Source organism: Dreissena polymorpha, chromosome 15 (assembly GCF_020536995.1).
Source record: "Dreissena polymorpha isolate Duluth1 chromosome 15, UMN_Dpol_1.0, whole genome shotgun sequence".
Taxonomy (NCBI): domain Eukaryota; kingdom Metazoa; phylum Mollusca; class Bivalvia; order Myida; family Dreissenidae; genus Dreissena; species Dreissena polymorpha.
Window position 1 is genome coordinate 50591212 of NC_068369.1, and position 14265 is coordinate 50605476.

Sequence of the window (14265 nt, forward strand, 5' to 3'; positions counted from 1 at the left end):
TAATGCATGTGTGTAAAGTGTCGCTCCAGTTCAGCCTGTGCAGTCTGTGCAAATCATTCTAAAGAAGAAAGCATATACATAAAGTGGGCAGAGCGATCATTGTCCAGGCGAGATGTCAATTACTTAATTTAATAAGCCTGTGTTCCTGTTCAAAAATGCCATGTATACTGCACGGTTATGCTTCATGCAATGTGAAATTTTGTCACCCATTTCAGACGTATTCAAGCATTGATTCTTATACCTTAAGATATCAGCACAAACTGCAAGTAAAATTATCCTTTAAACACTAAAGATTTTTGCAAATGTATTACAATAACTTGAGATATTTGCAAAAATAAAATTCTTAATGGTGTGTTTACATTCTGTCCAGCCTGTGTCTAAACCCATGAAATCCCCATTGATTCTGCATCCTGAAGCAGGTAAGAGCAAATACATGCCAAATCATTCACGTTATCAATTATGTTAAAAACTGCGTATGCAGCAGTTGAAAGTAGCGAGTTGACATCCAAAATTATGACGGAAAGTCCGTGACTGAAAAAATCTGTTAAAAGTGGAAAAAGTCATATCCCTGGTAAGACATTGTTGACGTTGACGGGACAGAAAAAAATAATTAAAATGTGCATATTGCCTAAGGGTGCTATGATTGAGTTAACGATTTCTAGATTGAAGATGTCAGTTAGCATCAGTTTTGTTTTGTTTTATTTTTAAGTTTATATTATTGACAGTTTCAAGATGCATGTTGACATCAGTTCCTTAAACTTTATCAAGACAGTTAACAGCTTTATTAAATAAATACAAGCATGCAGCTTCAACAGAAGTAAAGCAGCAACGATTTTTAGGTATAAATTGTTATAACTTATATACTCACCAGGGACAGGTTTAGATTAAAGGTGTGAGGAAACATCACTAACAAGGAAAAGGTTTTGATTAAAGGTGTTGGGAAACATCACTCACCAGGGAAAGGTTGGGATTAAAGGTGTGAGGAAACAGCGATTCATCCACTCTCGCATTCTGTTCTTTACACTGAAAAACAAAACAAAACATACACGAGTTACTTGACAACTCTTATTTCGTAAACAAATGCATTTAGTATGGTTGCTTTAATCAACAAATTTTGATTACTTGTATCCTCCTAACCAACCAATGCTAAAGAAATCAGACTACGGATGTTTCCGATAAAAACGGCTAAGGTCTGTAAACTTTCACTGTCCACACACATCCATTTTCACCAAAAGGATGGCCAGTTTATAGCTAGAAAATAATTATATTTCATTATAATGTTATATTCAAGAAACGTTAAAAAGAATCAGTTGATATTTTCTGACTGGTACCAAATGGTAGGACATAAGAAACAAACTATGTACTAGTGATTACGTATCAACTAATTTCATTTCACTTTGCTCAAATATGGCATATTACAAATAAAACAGAGTGATGTGTAACCAATCAGTCAAGCGCACAATGGAAAGTAACACAATATAAAACACGGCTTTTTGTTGGTCGATATGATCACATGACGTGAACTAGTTTTCAGCCTTTAAGACAAAGTTAGAGTACATCGATTGTGGGGAACCATGCAACCTTTGCCCTTTTCTTGACATTTTGAACATCTAAAGAGTAATTATTTTTCGAAAAGCTGATTAGTTCCTATAAATATTTTGCTGATCTTCAAATAGGTTGACCCAAACACTTCATTCTATCTGATATGGAAAATATCACCACCATTACCCAAATTGCCAACCAGGCATGAAAGGAAAACGTCAGGATTAAGTTTAGCATCTCACAGGCTGAATATAGAGAGAAAGAAGGGCATACCTACACTCTCAATTAGATTATTGAACATTTTGCACTTATAATTAAGGATTTGTGATCCAACCCTTACCATGTACAACCAATGGGGACTGACAATTTTCAAGCCCTGGGCCTTTGCTTGTTTGAAATCTTTAGTCGTATCGTTCTGCCGACCCTGTAAAAAATATATATACGTATGCAGAAAATGTCCAAAAATATGTTTTGGTAATATAAACAAAAGGGCAATGATGGTAATAAAGTGCTCACCAGAGCTCAAGAATACCATATCCAAAAATGGCATTTACATTGTCAAGATACAAATTCTGACAATGTTTTATCATGATTAATTGTAATGTGGCTTCTACACATGTGTTTTTTAAGTAAGATTAAACCTGGCGAACAAGTTTTTGGATGCTCTTGACCCAGATGCAAATTAAACCTAGATATTGTCAAGACAACCAGTCACAGAACTAGTGACGTACTTGTTCGACATACAAGACCAAGATTTGACTTCTCCTAGATAACCAATTATGATCAAGATTGAGTCATAAACGTGGCTTCTTGAAAGAGAACAAGGTTTTTCAAAGATTTAACCTGCTTTTCTCAATGTACGTTATCCCGATCAACCTCTGACTTAATATTGTCAAGAAAAACATTCTAGGTAAATTTCATCAAGATTGAGTTAGTATGGGGCTTTTAACATGGTAAAATGTTTATTTGTAAGACTTGACCCGAAAACCTTATAGTTTTTGGACACAAGTCACCTTGATTTAAACATGGCCATGATATTGTTAATTAAAACATTTTAATTAAGTTTCATCATGATTGGGTCATAAATCTGGCCTCTATATGGGAAACTTTTTTTTTTAAATACTTAACCTACTGACCTAGTTTTTAGACATGACACAGATTCAAAATCGGAGTAGATATTGTCAAGACAATTATTCTGACTAAATTTCATCAAGATTGAGTCATTAATGCAGCTTCTACATACAAGGTATTTACAAGATTTGACAAGCTTACCTTTTTTTGGATGCAAATGACCCAGATTCTACACAGCCTGCATATTGTCAAGATTAACATTCTGACCATTAAGTTTCATCAACATTGAGTCATTAATGCAACTTCTACATACAAGGTATTTACAAGATTTGACAAGTTAACCTTTTTTTGGATGCAAATGACCCAGATTCTACACAGACTGCATATTGTCAAGATTAACATTCCGACCAAGTTTCATCAACATTCAGGCATAAATGTGGCTTTGAAAGTGGTAACAAGGCTTTACAAAGATGTTCCCTGCAGGTAACCTAATTTTGGATGATCTTGACCCAGATTTGAACTCAGCCTTGATATTGTCAAGATAAAAATTCTGACAATGTTTCAACAAGAGTGAGCCAAAAATGTGGCCTATAGATTGACAACAATTTTTTTTCTCTAAGATTTGATTTGTTTTTTTAGTTTTGGGTTGAACTTATTCCACATAACATCTCTACTTAGATATTGCCAAGATCAACATACTGACCAAATTAAGATAAGCCTGAGCAATACCCACAAACAAAGTTGACCACTTTACTTACAACACATGAGTTGATGACGGACAAATGGTGGCCACAAACAATCAGCATAAACTCACAAATATTTTAAGTAACACATTTGAATCACATGGAATTGTACCATTTAACAAATAGTATTTTGACCTCCGATTGTAAGGTTAATTGCAAGAACACCATGACAATCATTAAAGCCCATAATTACTTGAACATACCTCATATGAGGAGAACACCGTACCTCAACACAGAGTACACAGGGAACACCAAAAAAAACCCATCCAGTTAAAGACTTCACCAAAAACACCCTCCTCCTTAAAGGGTTCACCAAATCCCTTCATGTTTAAATCAACATTGACAACAATTTCAAGAATAATTTTAGCACCGATTGCTTGTCTAACACTATCGAAGGCACCCCTATACCTGAAAGATGAAATGGGTGCACGTATTGTCGATGGTCCAACGATACTCCCCTCCCAGACACGTGACAATCTCATTAAACTCTGCCTGGTCCTTGGCCAGTCGTCTAGCAACAGTGATCACCACGCCTTGCAGCGCAGTTGGGACATCCTGAAAGAAACAAGAGATGTGTTCGTCAGAAACACAATGCCCCCTATTGCGCCACTTTGAAATATTTTTTAAATTTTTTTTTACATTTGACCTTGAACTTCCACCACTCAAAATGTGCAGCTTCATGAGATTGCCGCTTTGATTTTTAAAAATTTTGTTTGGACCTTTGACCTTGAAGGATGACCTTGACCTTCCACCACTCAAAACGTGCAGCTTCATGAGATACACATGCATGCCAAATATCAAGTTTCTATCTTCAATAATGCAAAAATTATGGCCAACTTTAACAGTTTTTTTTCCGGACAGACGGACAGACTGACATACACACATACTGACATACTGACTGACGGACAGTTCAACTGCTCTATAAAGTTTTCCCAGAACAAGGCTTACATGTAACAGTATAAACAAGAGCATCGCCTTGCAGGTGCAGACCGCTCATCTATTTTCTTTTTAAAGGTGAAGGGACTCTCAATTTCAATCAAAGGAGGGAGGGATGGAGTGAAGAGAGGTGTATAGTGTGGGGTGTGGTCATTTATTACATTATCTTCCAAAAATGCGGAAAACAAAATTCGGGGGTGGGGGGGAGGGGATTCTTGGATGCGATGGTTGGACGGTATTTCAAAAATAAAATAATAAAAATAAATATTTGTGTTTTTAACCGTTTCAAAAAAAAATTGGGGTTGGGGTGGGGTGGGGGGGTATAGTGTGAGGGTATAGTGTGAGGGTGTGGTGGTCATTTGTGAAATGATTTAAAAAAAATTGGGGGGGGGGATTCGGAGGGGGGTTGGGGGGGGAGGGTGTGGGGGATGGTTTAGGTGGAGTCTATTGTGGTATGTCAGGTAAGAGTTGTTTTGTCAAAGTATCAATCAAATCTAATCATAAATAAAGAAGTTATGGCAATTTTAGCAAAATTTAATAATTTGACCTTGACAGTCAAGGTAATTCAAAGGTCAAGGTAAAATTCAACTTGCCAGGTACAGTAACCTCATGATAGCATGAAAGTATTTTAAGTTTGAAATCAATAGCCTTGATACTTTAGAAGTAAAGTGGATCGAAACACAAAATTGAACCATATATTCAAAGTTAAGTAAAAAAAGGGCCATAATTCCGTAAAAATGACAACCAGAGTTATGCAACTTGTCCTTTTACTGTCCCCTTATGATAGTTTGCGAGTGTTCCAAGTATGAATGCAATATCTATGATACATTAGGGGTAAAATGGACCAAAACACAAAACTTAACCAAATTTTCAATTTTCTTAGTATAAAGGGCCCATAATTCCGTCCAAATGCCAGTCAGAGTTACATAACAACTTTGCCTGCACAGTCCCCTTATGATAGTTAATAAGTGTTGCAAGTATGAAAGCAATAGCTTTGATACTGTAGGAATAAAGTGGACCTAAACACAAAACTTAACCAAATTTTCAATTTTCTAAGTATAAAGGGCCCATAATTCCGTCCAAATGCCAGTCAGAGTTACATAACAACTTTGCCTGCACAGTCCCCTTATGATAGTTAATAAGTGTTGCAAGTATGAAAGCAATAGCTTTGATACTGTAGGAATAAAGTGGACCTAAACACAAAACTTAACCAAATTTTCAATTTTCTAAGTATAAAAAGGGCACATAATTCTGTCAAAATGCCAGTCAGAGTTACATAACTTTGCCTGCACAGTCCCCTTATGATAGTTAGTAGGTGTTGCAAGTATGAAAGCAATAGCTTTGATACTTAAGGAATAAAATGGACCTAAACACAAAACTTAACCAAAATTTTCAATTTTCTAAGTATAAAAAGGGCACATAATTCTGTCAAAATGCACGCCAGAGTTATCTAACTTTGCCTGCCCAGTCCCCTCATGATAGTAAGTAAGTGTACAAGTTTGAATGCAATAGCATTGATACTTTCTGAGAAAAGTGGACCTAAACGCAAAACTTAACCGGACGCCGAAGCCGACGCCAAGGTGATGACGATAGCTCATAATGTTTTTTCAAAAAATAGATGAGCTAAAAATTTATTCCTTTTACAACATGTTATTGCAGTGCTTTACTTTGCAAATTCATCACTTAAAATATTTCAAGATGGCAGACATTTGCAGCGTTTCCATTGACTTGTAAGATTTTCGGAAAGTAGTGAAGATTTTACGTCAGTCACCCTTAATGTCTGTGCCATCCGCTAACCAATCAGAAATCAAAAAAAAAATGGGTAAAATTGGTACTGAGATTCAGAGTAAGCTTAAACAATATTGGTTCTCAAATGATCCCACACTCAAATGATTTGCCCGTATCACCCCCCTCCCCCGAAAAAAAACGCATTTGAATTACATTGCTCTCATATTTGACCCTGGACAGTTAAAATCTGGATTTCCACAATGATCCGGTCAATTGACAACCTGTAATTTACACATTTGCAAACAATTTATCAGAAATGTTCAACTTTAGTGAGAAGCAGATGTCCTAATGTTTTTTAACTTTAACACAAATTGAAAGAAGAAGGCCATTTGCGCTCACCTGCAGGGACCCAAAGCAGCTAAAACATTATAAGAGGGTGGATTTCATAAAAGAACAAGCAAATTCGTTGAATTGATATCCCCGCCAATATGCTTCTGGACACAAACGTTTTCTGGACGGATGGGCAACGCCCTTTGACCTCAATGTGTGACCTCGACATAAGCACCTAGGATTATGGGTGTTGAATGTGAAGCACCCCCAGATGATTGTGAACATCTATAGCAAGTTTCATGGCTCTGGCTCATGTGTTAATGGAGATAAAGCTCTAAGCTTATATTGAAAAGCATTTTATCAAGATACAAAGGGCCATAACTCTGTTATTAACAGTCGGTGTACAATGCCATTTTGCGTGCATCATCCTCTTATCCATATATATATATATACTCATACCAAGTTTCAATGAAGTCCGCTTTTCCAAGCTTTTCGAAGACATGGCTCCGGACGGACAGAAAGACCGACGGATGGACGGACAGACAACGCCAAAACAATATCCCTCCGCCTATGGCGGGGGATAATAAAAGTACTTTATGAAACATAAATATTTCATTTCTAGGCACAAAATAACGGCAAACTTTTAATGATTTAAAATATTGTTGTTCTCAGGTGAGCTAAAAAGAAATGGCCAAAGTAAGAACCTCGTAATCTCCGTCCACTTCGTCGTTTTGTCGCTGGGATGAGGCGACAGCACTCTCGCGCTCCTGTCTCCTCTGTTCGATGGTCACCTCCATCTTGGCTCTCATCAGCTCGAACAGCTCACTGTCGTTCTAAACGTTTGGAAGAAAGTGACAATTTGATATAAGGTTCATCTTTAACTTAGAGCGAAAAGAGACGGTTTTGGGTTAAGTTTGTTGTTAAATGTCAATCAAGAAAAATAAAATAAAAAAATTTACAATTAATTTGTTTCAATGGCCTTGAAAAGAAGATATTAAAATGTTACTTTTCCCAAAATATTTTCCCCTAAGGGTTCACAAAAGAACTCAAAATAAACTTTAATCTAAAAACATTCTCACATCGTTTCTGGTCAATGTTTCACTTTTTCTTTATTTTTGTCACTTCTGATTTGAAAATGTTTTCTTTTGGATTATTGAAAAGAAAACAATAGTTTAATACATCAGAATTAATCTTTTCAAACCCTGTTCTACAAACAAGAAGGTCAAGATGGCTCAATGTTGCTCACCTGATCCATTTTGATCAATCTAATGAATCGTTTACAGGGTTTTTTTTCCCCACTTTTTGGGAAGATAGCCCATGGCTTTGGAATTGGGAATTTTATCGGCATTTTCATGAAATTGGGAAAATAAATTCATTAGCCTTTTTTCCACATGAAAAGTCCACTGATAAGAGAAATACTAAATTTGATATAACTCTTTATAATCATTAAAATTAAAAGAACAAAATCATATAATACTTTGTTAGATGTAATTGAATTGAAATTGAGATAAAATACACATTAGACTTCTTTCAAAAAAAGAAAAAAAAAGTTTTTGTTGTTTTTTTTTTGGAAATTGGGAATTTTTTGCCACATTTTGGGAAAAAAGTATACTTTTTGGGATTGGGAACATAGCCGAATTTCGGCTATAAAATCGGGCCAAAAAAAAACCTGGTTTATTTGTTACTGCCAGTCAAATGCCAAACCAATCCAATCAGTAATCACTAAGATAACGCAATTTCTATAACTTTAAATGTTATACATAGGACACTGATGCTCTCACTAAACGACGCTGGAATCAGGAATAAGTCTTGTGTGATAAATATAATATTCAACCTGAGTGGTGAGCTAACAATAAATAGCTACACTATAGCCAGGATTGTTTTTTGCCCAATCGGAAAAACTATGGGTACCAGCCCATTTGGGAAAATGTGCATTGTGAAGTCTTCACGTGAGGATACTGATGCATTTGATTTTGTTGCTCACAAATACTTTTTAGAGGTCAGTGACCTTGACCTAGTGACCTAAAAATGGGTGTGGCATGTAGAACTAATCAAGGTGCAGCTACATACCAAGTTTCAAAGTTGTAGGTGGAAGCACTTTGATTTTAGAGCCAATGTTAAGGTTTTAGCATGACGCCTACGGCGGACGGCAGACGACGAGCTGGCTATGACAATACCTCGGGTTTTCTCCGAAAACAGCCGAGCTAAAAATTAATAAGTAAGTGTAGTCAAGTTATCAATATTATATCAACTTAGGTTCAAGCCATAGAGCTGCATAGGGAAACTAACTAAATGTTATATTTTATCCCCCCCAAAAAATAAAAAATTAACATTTAATTGAACATTTTTTGGACAGAATTTTGGAAATGTGTAGTTTTTCTCTATTGGGAAAGTGCTGTTTTCCAGTACTTTATAAAGAATGAAACAAATCACTGACTATAGCGTACCAGACTGGGCTTTCTTTTGGCCCTTGCAGCTCTCACATCCTCTGGGGTTTGCAGTGATGCGAGAAACTCCTGTAATAAATGATCAATTTGAAAAAAACAATTATCTAGCAATTATTTCTATATATTCAAACAATTTGTATACATCATTTGCGATATAAGTTTGAGCTAATTTTTTTCAAATTTGTCCTGTTTAAAATCAATTTACCAAATTATACTTCCATAATGAGTAAATAATTTTAGCGAGGCAAACCTAGCCACCCTAAAACTTTTATAAATAACGTATATAACTTCATACACTGGAAAGCCACAAAGAAATATTACTGTAAAATCATTATAATTCTTGGGATGTGAACTTTTAGTTGCTTTCGAGGGTTGACCAATCCACGAATGTTGTGCCAACCAATGTAAATGATTTTACAGTATTTTTTTAGAGGTCAGTGACCTTGACCTTTGATCTTGTGACCCCAAAATGGGTGTGGCGTGTAGAACTCATCAAGGTGCATCTACATATGAAGTTTCAAAGTTGTAGGTGGAAGCTCTTTTATTTTAGAGCCAATGCTAAAGTTTAAGCACGACGCGGACAGCGGACGTCAGATGACACGACAAGCTCACCGGGGATGAACAACTTTTGTCACGTGACCACAAAAGTCAACGCAGGTTGTTGAATTACATCAGGAATCCCGCTCCGTCAGGTAATTTTCATCTTTTTATAGAGAATATGTTAAAATTTCTGGACAATACAAAGCTTATGACATGCTTCATACCTTTTCGCATATTAAGACGCATTGCACTTGTTTCGAAGCTTTGCAGTTTTTAAGAACACTTCGACACAAACTTTAGATTTTCGATGCAAACGCAGTTTGATTTTATATTTTTTTACTTTCCATTCACGAATAAATCATATTTCTAGAAAAATGAGAGCACACGATGCTTAATTTTTGATGATTTATTGTATTTGCGATATAAGTTGTTGTTGTTATATTTAATTTGGGCAGTTCTTGCTATTTCAAAAATTTACAAACGCGGGTTGGTTGAGCAAACGCAGTTTGCTGAAGCTGGATTATGGCAAACGCAGGTTGGTTAAGATTACGGAATCCGGATAGAAAATGCATTGTAATGAAGAGGATTATATGTGTCTAATGCAGATGTTTCCTAAAATGTGAAATTCGTTATATAAACTTATCAATACGTAATATTCAACAGGATTAATTTGCATCTGTCGTCAAAAAGGTTAATTGCCAAGTTGAAGAAGATCAATTTCATGTATTCACTAAGAGTCTAGGACACGGGTTCGAACCGTCGACGAGTACAGGGGTCATAATTGCCTGAAAATGATACTCAGTACTGTTAATAATTCATGATTCGACATAAAATGTGATTACATTTTATTGTCTTTGCTTCGGATGATGTCAAGCTGAAAAACTCGCTCTCAGTAAATAAGATGGTAAATGTTGTAAAATAAATAGTTTTCGATAACAAATATCATGTTTCAGGGACCACGAATTTGACATTCCAAAACGGAAGGAACCTAAACGAAAATTTGACACCGTGTCAACAAGCAGAAACGCTCTCCAGAAGGGAACGTTGGGTGTCCGATGGGAGAGGGCAAGACGAAATGACAGCAAAATGCTTCTAACATCAAAAATGGGAATTGACATTGACCCGTAAAAGGAAATCATAATATCATACGACAGTTTGTAGTTCTTTAAAAGACAGCTGTCATTTTTGATATTCGTTAACCAACGTTACCTATATTGATTCCGTGTAATGCTACTGAATTTGATTTTGTGTTGCTCTTTCTATGTTTATGCATTGAGGAGCTACCAATATTGGGGCCGTATAATATGCTGCCTATATTGACGCTGTGGGATGCTTCATTTAACGAGGCCTACCGGTATATTCAACCTTTTTGGGGGATTTGAAACAACAACAGACATATTGGATCTAACTTTATTTTGTTTGCTGTTATTTGTTTCAAGTTTTAAAATTACAGTTTCTAAAAAATGCCATGTATCTTGTATCTTGTTAATTAAAAAAAAGGTATCTTTCTTTTAGTTGCATAATGATAAATAATGTGGACCTATAAGGAGAGAGGTATCATGAAGCAAATAAAACAATCGATTCCTCTTATTCTGCAAGACTTAGTTTTCATTTTAGGTGTATACCATTATCTTTTGATCCGAAACTTTAAATATAATAATAACTATTGACCTTTACATGGGCGCCTTGCAAATCACTAGTGTCTTCATATTGGTCATACAATATAATGTCTTTATGTGTAACGTGAGAATCCTGACAATCTTACAATATGATTGTTGGAGATAATACTTAAAATAAAGCTGAAGGCATACTACATCCATGACAAAGTACACTTCACCGAGATAAGTCTAACTATACTGTGAAAAACATTGAAAAACCCAGCGGTTGAACGCAAACAAGATCAGTGTCTTTAACAACAAAACGAACCAAACATATGCAGATTAATTGTTTTATTGCTGCAAAGAATATCCCGTATCGCAATAATAGCTTATACGCAAAACATTAAACTGGCCTATGTGCAACTTGAGAAGGAATTACAGATTTACATGTAATTGTTGACAATTCGCACAATGATTCCAATGAGACAAAAAGCTAACTCACCAAAAATATATTTTAATCATATTGATTCGAAATAGATAAACAAAAATCGCAGATTACAAATGAGTCTCGCTCTGTGAAAAGGGGGTTTAATGCATGTGCGTAAGGTGTCGTCACATATTAGCCTGTGCATTCCGTACAGGCTAATTAGGGACAAACCTTTCCGATAAACTCGATTTTTGCTCAGAAGAGACTTTCTTTTAACAAAACATATCATAAAAGCGGAAAGTGCCGTCCCTGATTAGCCTATGTGGACTGCACTTTACGCACATGCATTAAACCCCCTTTTCACAGAGCGCGGCTCAAATGTATATTCCAGCGGATATGGTGAGATCAACAATAATCACAGATAATCAACATAAATTACAATGATTTTGAAAAGATCAACAATAATCACAGATAATCAACATAAATTACAATGATTTTGAAAAGATCAACAATAATCACTGGTTATATAAATCACAATTAATCGGTTGAGATCAACAATAATCACAGATAATCAACATAAATCACAATGATTTTGATAAGATCAACAATAATCACAGATAATATAAATCACTATTAATAGGTTAAGATAAAAAATTCACAGATAATCAACATAAATTACAATTATTTTGATAAGATCAACAATAATCACAGATAATCAATATAAATCACAATTCATGGGCTGAGATCAACAGTAATCACAGATGAGCAATAATGAACACAATAATTTGTATGAGATCAACCATTATCATAATCATTTTAAATTAGAATGATAAATATTACAACAATAATCTTATTAAAAACAGGAATATCAAACAAAACAACACAAGATAAACGATATGAAACACAATGTTTAAGACGCAAAAACACGCGTAATACTATATATTATTGTATGACAGTCTGTATTTTCAATAATTAAGAAAATAACCACGGCACATTGGTAAGAATTAAAAATAATTCTTGGTCTTATCATCGTCATGCAACAGATGACTAGGCCCGGTGCTTTGCAGATCTGTGCTTTGATAGACTACTGCGGTGCCTGTACCTCTTTTCACACATATCACAAGCAAAGTTTTTCTCTCCATTGTGGGTGGCAAGGTGGGCCTGAAGGTCAATTTTCTCCCGGAGCGTTGCATTGCAAATTGAGCAGGTAAATTGCTTTGCAGCAACCTCCCTCCGGACGTGACGATTCAGGTCATCTTTGGTTGAAAACTTTTTGCCGCATTGTTCACAGGGGAACGGCTTTTCAACACCATGAATGCTGCATCTATATAACAAAAACAAATGGAACTGTTGAATTATTATTCAATACAGAAAAATACACACAGAATATTATCCATAACAATGTGGAACTTAACAAAATGATGGTCGTCAGAAGCGCTCCAGATAAGGCGCGTTAACGCGTATTTACGCATTTCAAAATCCAAAATACGCATTAAATAATATGTTTAAGGGTCCAATTACATACGTGAAGTATCGGAACGCGTACATTCTGGATTTATACGGTGTAAATTCCAATTGTTCAGTGACAATTTGCATTGAAATTTATCTGGACAATTATGGTCGTTAAAAACTAAATACTATAATGAGCACACCAATATGCACCACACTAGTAATAATGTGTTAAGTGTTTTAAAGCCGGCTTTTTTCGAAAACACCATTCAAAACATTTTAAATAGTGCTTTGCAACTAGGTTATAAAAACATACTTTCGCTCAGAATGCAATGACCTATGTTGAATTGTATCTTGATTTTTAAACCGACAGAACCTAGCATTGTACTAAAAACAAAAAAAATACAAACCTGTGTCTGTTGAACGCCTGTTTTGTGTAAAATGTTTTTCCACAACAGGCGAATCGTCCAGTCCCTCTGTGGCGCTTATCATGAAGCTTTAACCCCCACTTCGATTTAAATGTCTTTCCACAGATTTCACACACGAGAGTCATGTTTCTGTAATGAAAGAATTACTTTTTGTTAAAATATATTTCTAAAATGTTTTTATAAAGTTTTAAAGACTACACCAAAAGAGATATGAAACGCAAGTGATTGGATGTGACACACTATCTGCTATTCTTTTCGTCACAGTTCAATAAACATGCGTGTTTACTAATGCACGGGATTTTCGTGAGTTTTGGCGCGTTTAGCGTCATTCGAGGTCCGCTTAAAGGAGGCAACGCACGTTGTGGTTCAATATACTTGTAACAGTACTTAATGTGTTGATAAGCATATTTCCGCTCTGTTTAAATGTCCTCAATTGAAGTTCCGTAGTCATATATTGTGTTGAATAGTTAATATTTTCGTATTTGTAACCATATCATATTTTAGAAGACTTTCAAAAATGTGTACAGTGTGCGTTTCATTATCCTTTGAATATTCTCGCAACCTGCGTTTGCCATTTCCTATTGCTCAAGAAATACCAACCTGCGTTTGCAAAACAAAACAAAACAAAAAAATAAGATATTTTTCAATTTGCACCGCTATTTTTGTCATGAATCTTATTAAATATATTAAAATGAAGTGTAAAATCATACTAATTCAGTCGTTAAACCAATATTGTTGAAAGAAAATCATCAACACCACATAAACAAACAGCGTTTGCAATGCATTTCAGAATTTTGTGTCGAAGTGTTCTCGGAAAGTGGAAACAGTAAAGGCAATGGAATCATTTCAAATAAAAGTTTATTTAGTATACTGTGTCATAGGCTATCACTTGTTAAAAACTGAAATTTTGATTATATGAAAAAACAACAAAACTTACCTTAATGTACAAGATTACAATCTGTTTCTGCAACCGGCGTTGACTTTTGCGGTCACGTGACAAAAGTTGTTCATCCCCGGTGAAGCTGG

General features: G+C 35.3%; 1 protein-coding gene and 3 long non-coding RNA genes across 5 annotated transcripts in view; 2 read left to right on the plus strand and 2 right to left on the minus strand.

The window, feature by feature from the left end:
• LOC127859515 (DNA topoisomerase 2-binding protein 1-like) overlaps positions 1–14265 on the minus strand; it is a 202500-nt gene that overhangs the window by 174436 nt on the left and 13799 nt on the right. The window contains exons 8-12 of the mRNA XM_052397013.1: positions 8798–8866; positions 7055–7183; positions 3765–3911; positions 1883–1966; positions 955–1023 (exon numbers count right to left, since the gene is read on the minus strand). Of these exons, the coding sequence (XP_052252973.1) occupies positions 955–1023; positions 1883–1966; positions 3765–3911; positions 7055–7183; positions 8798–8866 (498 nt within the window). The remainder of the gene's footprint in view (positions 1–954; positions 1024–1882; positions 1967–3764; positions 3912–7054; positions 7184–8797; positions 8867–14265) is intronic.
• The window catches only part of LOC127859562 (uncharacterized), a 145943-nt gene that overhangs the window by 112250 nt on the left and 19428 nt on the right, over positions 1–14265 (plus strand). The gene's annotated exons all lie outside the window — the stretch shown is intronic.
• On the plus strand, positions 9392–10845 carry LOC127859549 (uncharacterized). The gene is made up of 2 exons (XR_008039441.1): positions 9392–9489; positions 10291–10845. It is a non-coding gene; the product is annotated as an uncharacterized LOC127859549 (long non-coding RNA).
• Positions 11272–14259, minus strand: LOC127859542 (uncharacterized). 2 transcript variants are annotated; one of them, XR_008039434.1, is made up of 3 exons: positions 14177–14259; positions 13222–13368; positions 11272–12686 (listed from the first exon to the last, which is right to left on the minus strand). It is a non-coding gene; the product is annotated as an uncharacterized LOC127859542 (long non-coding RNA). The 2 variants fall into 2 exon arrangements; XR_008039433.1 differs by having other exon boundaries at positions 13222–14253.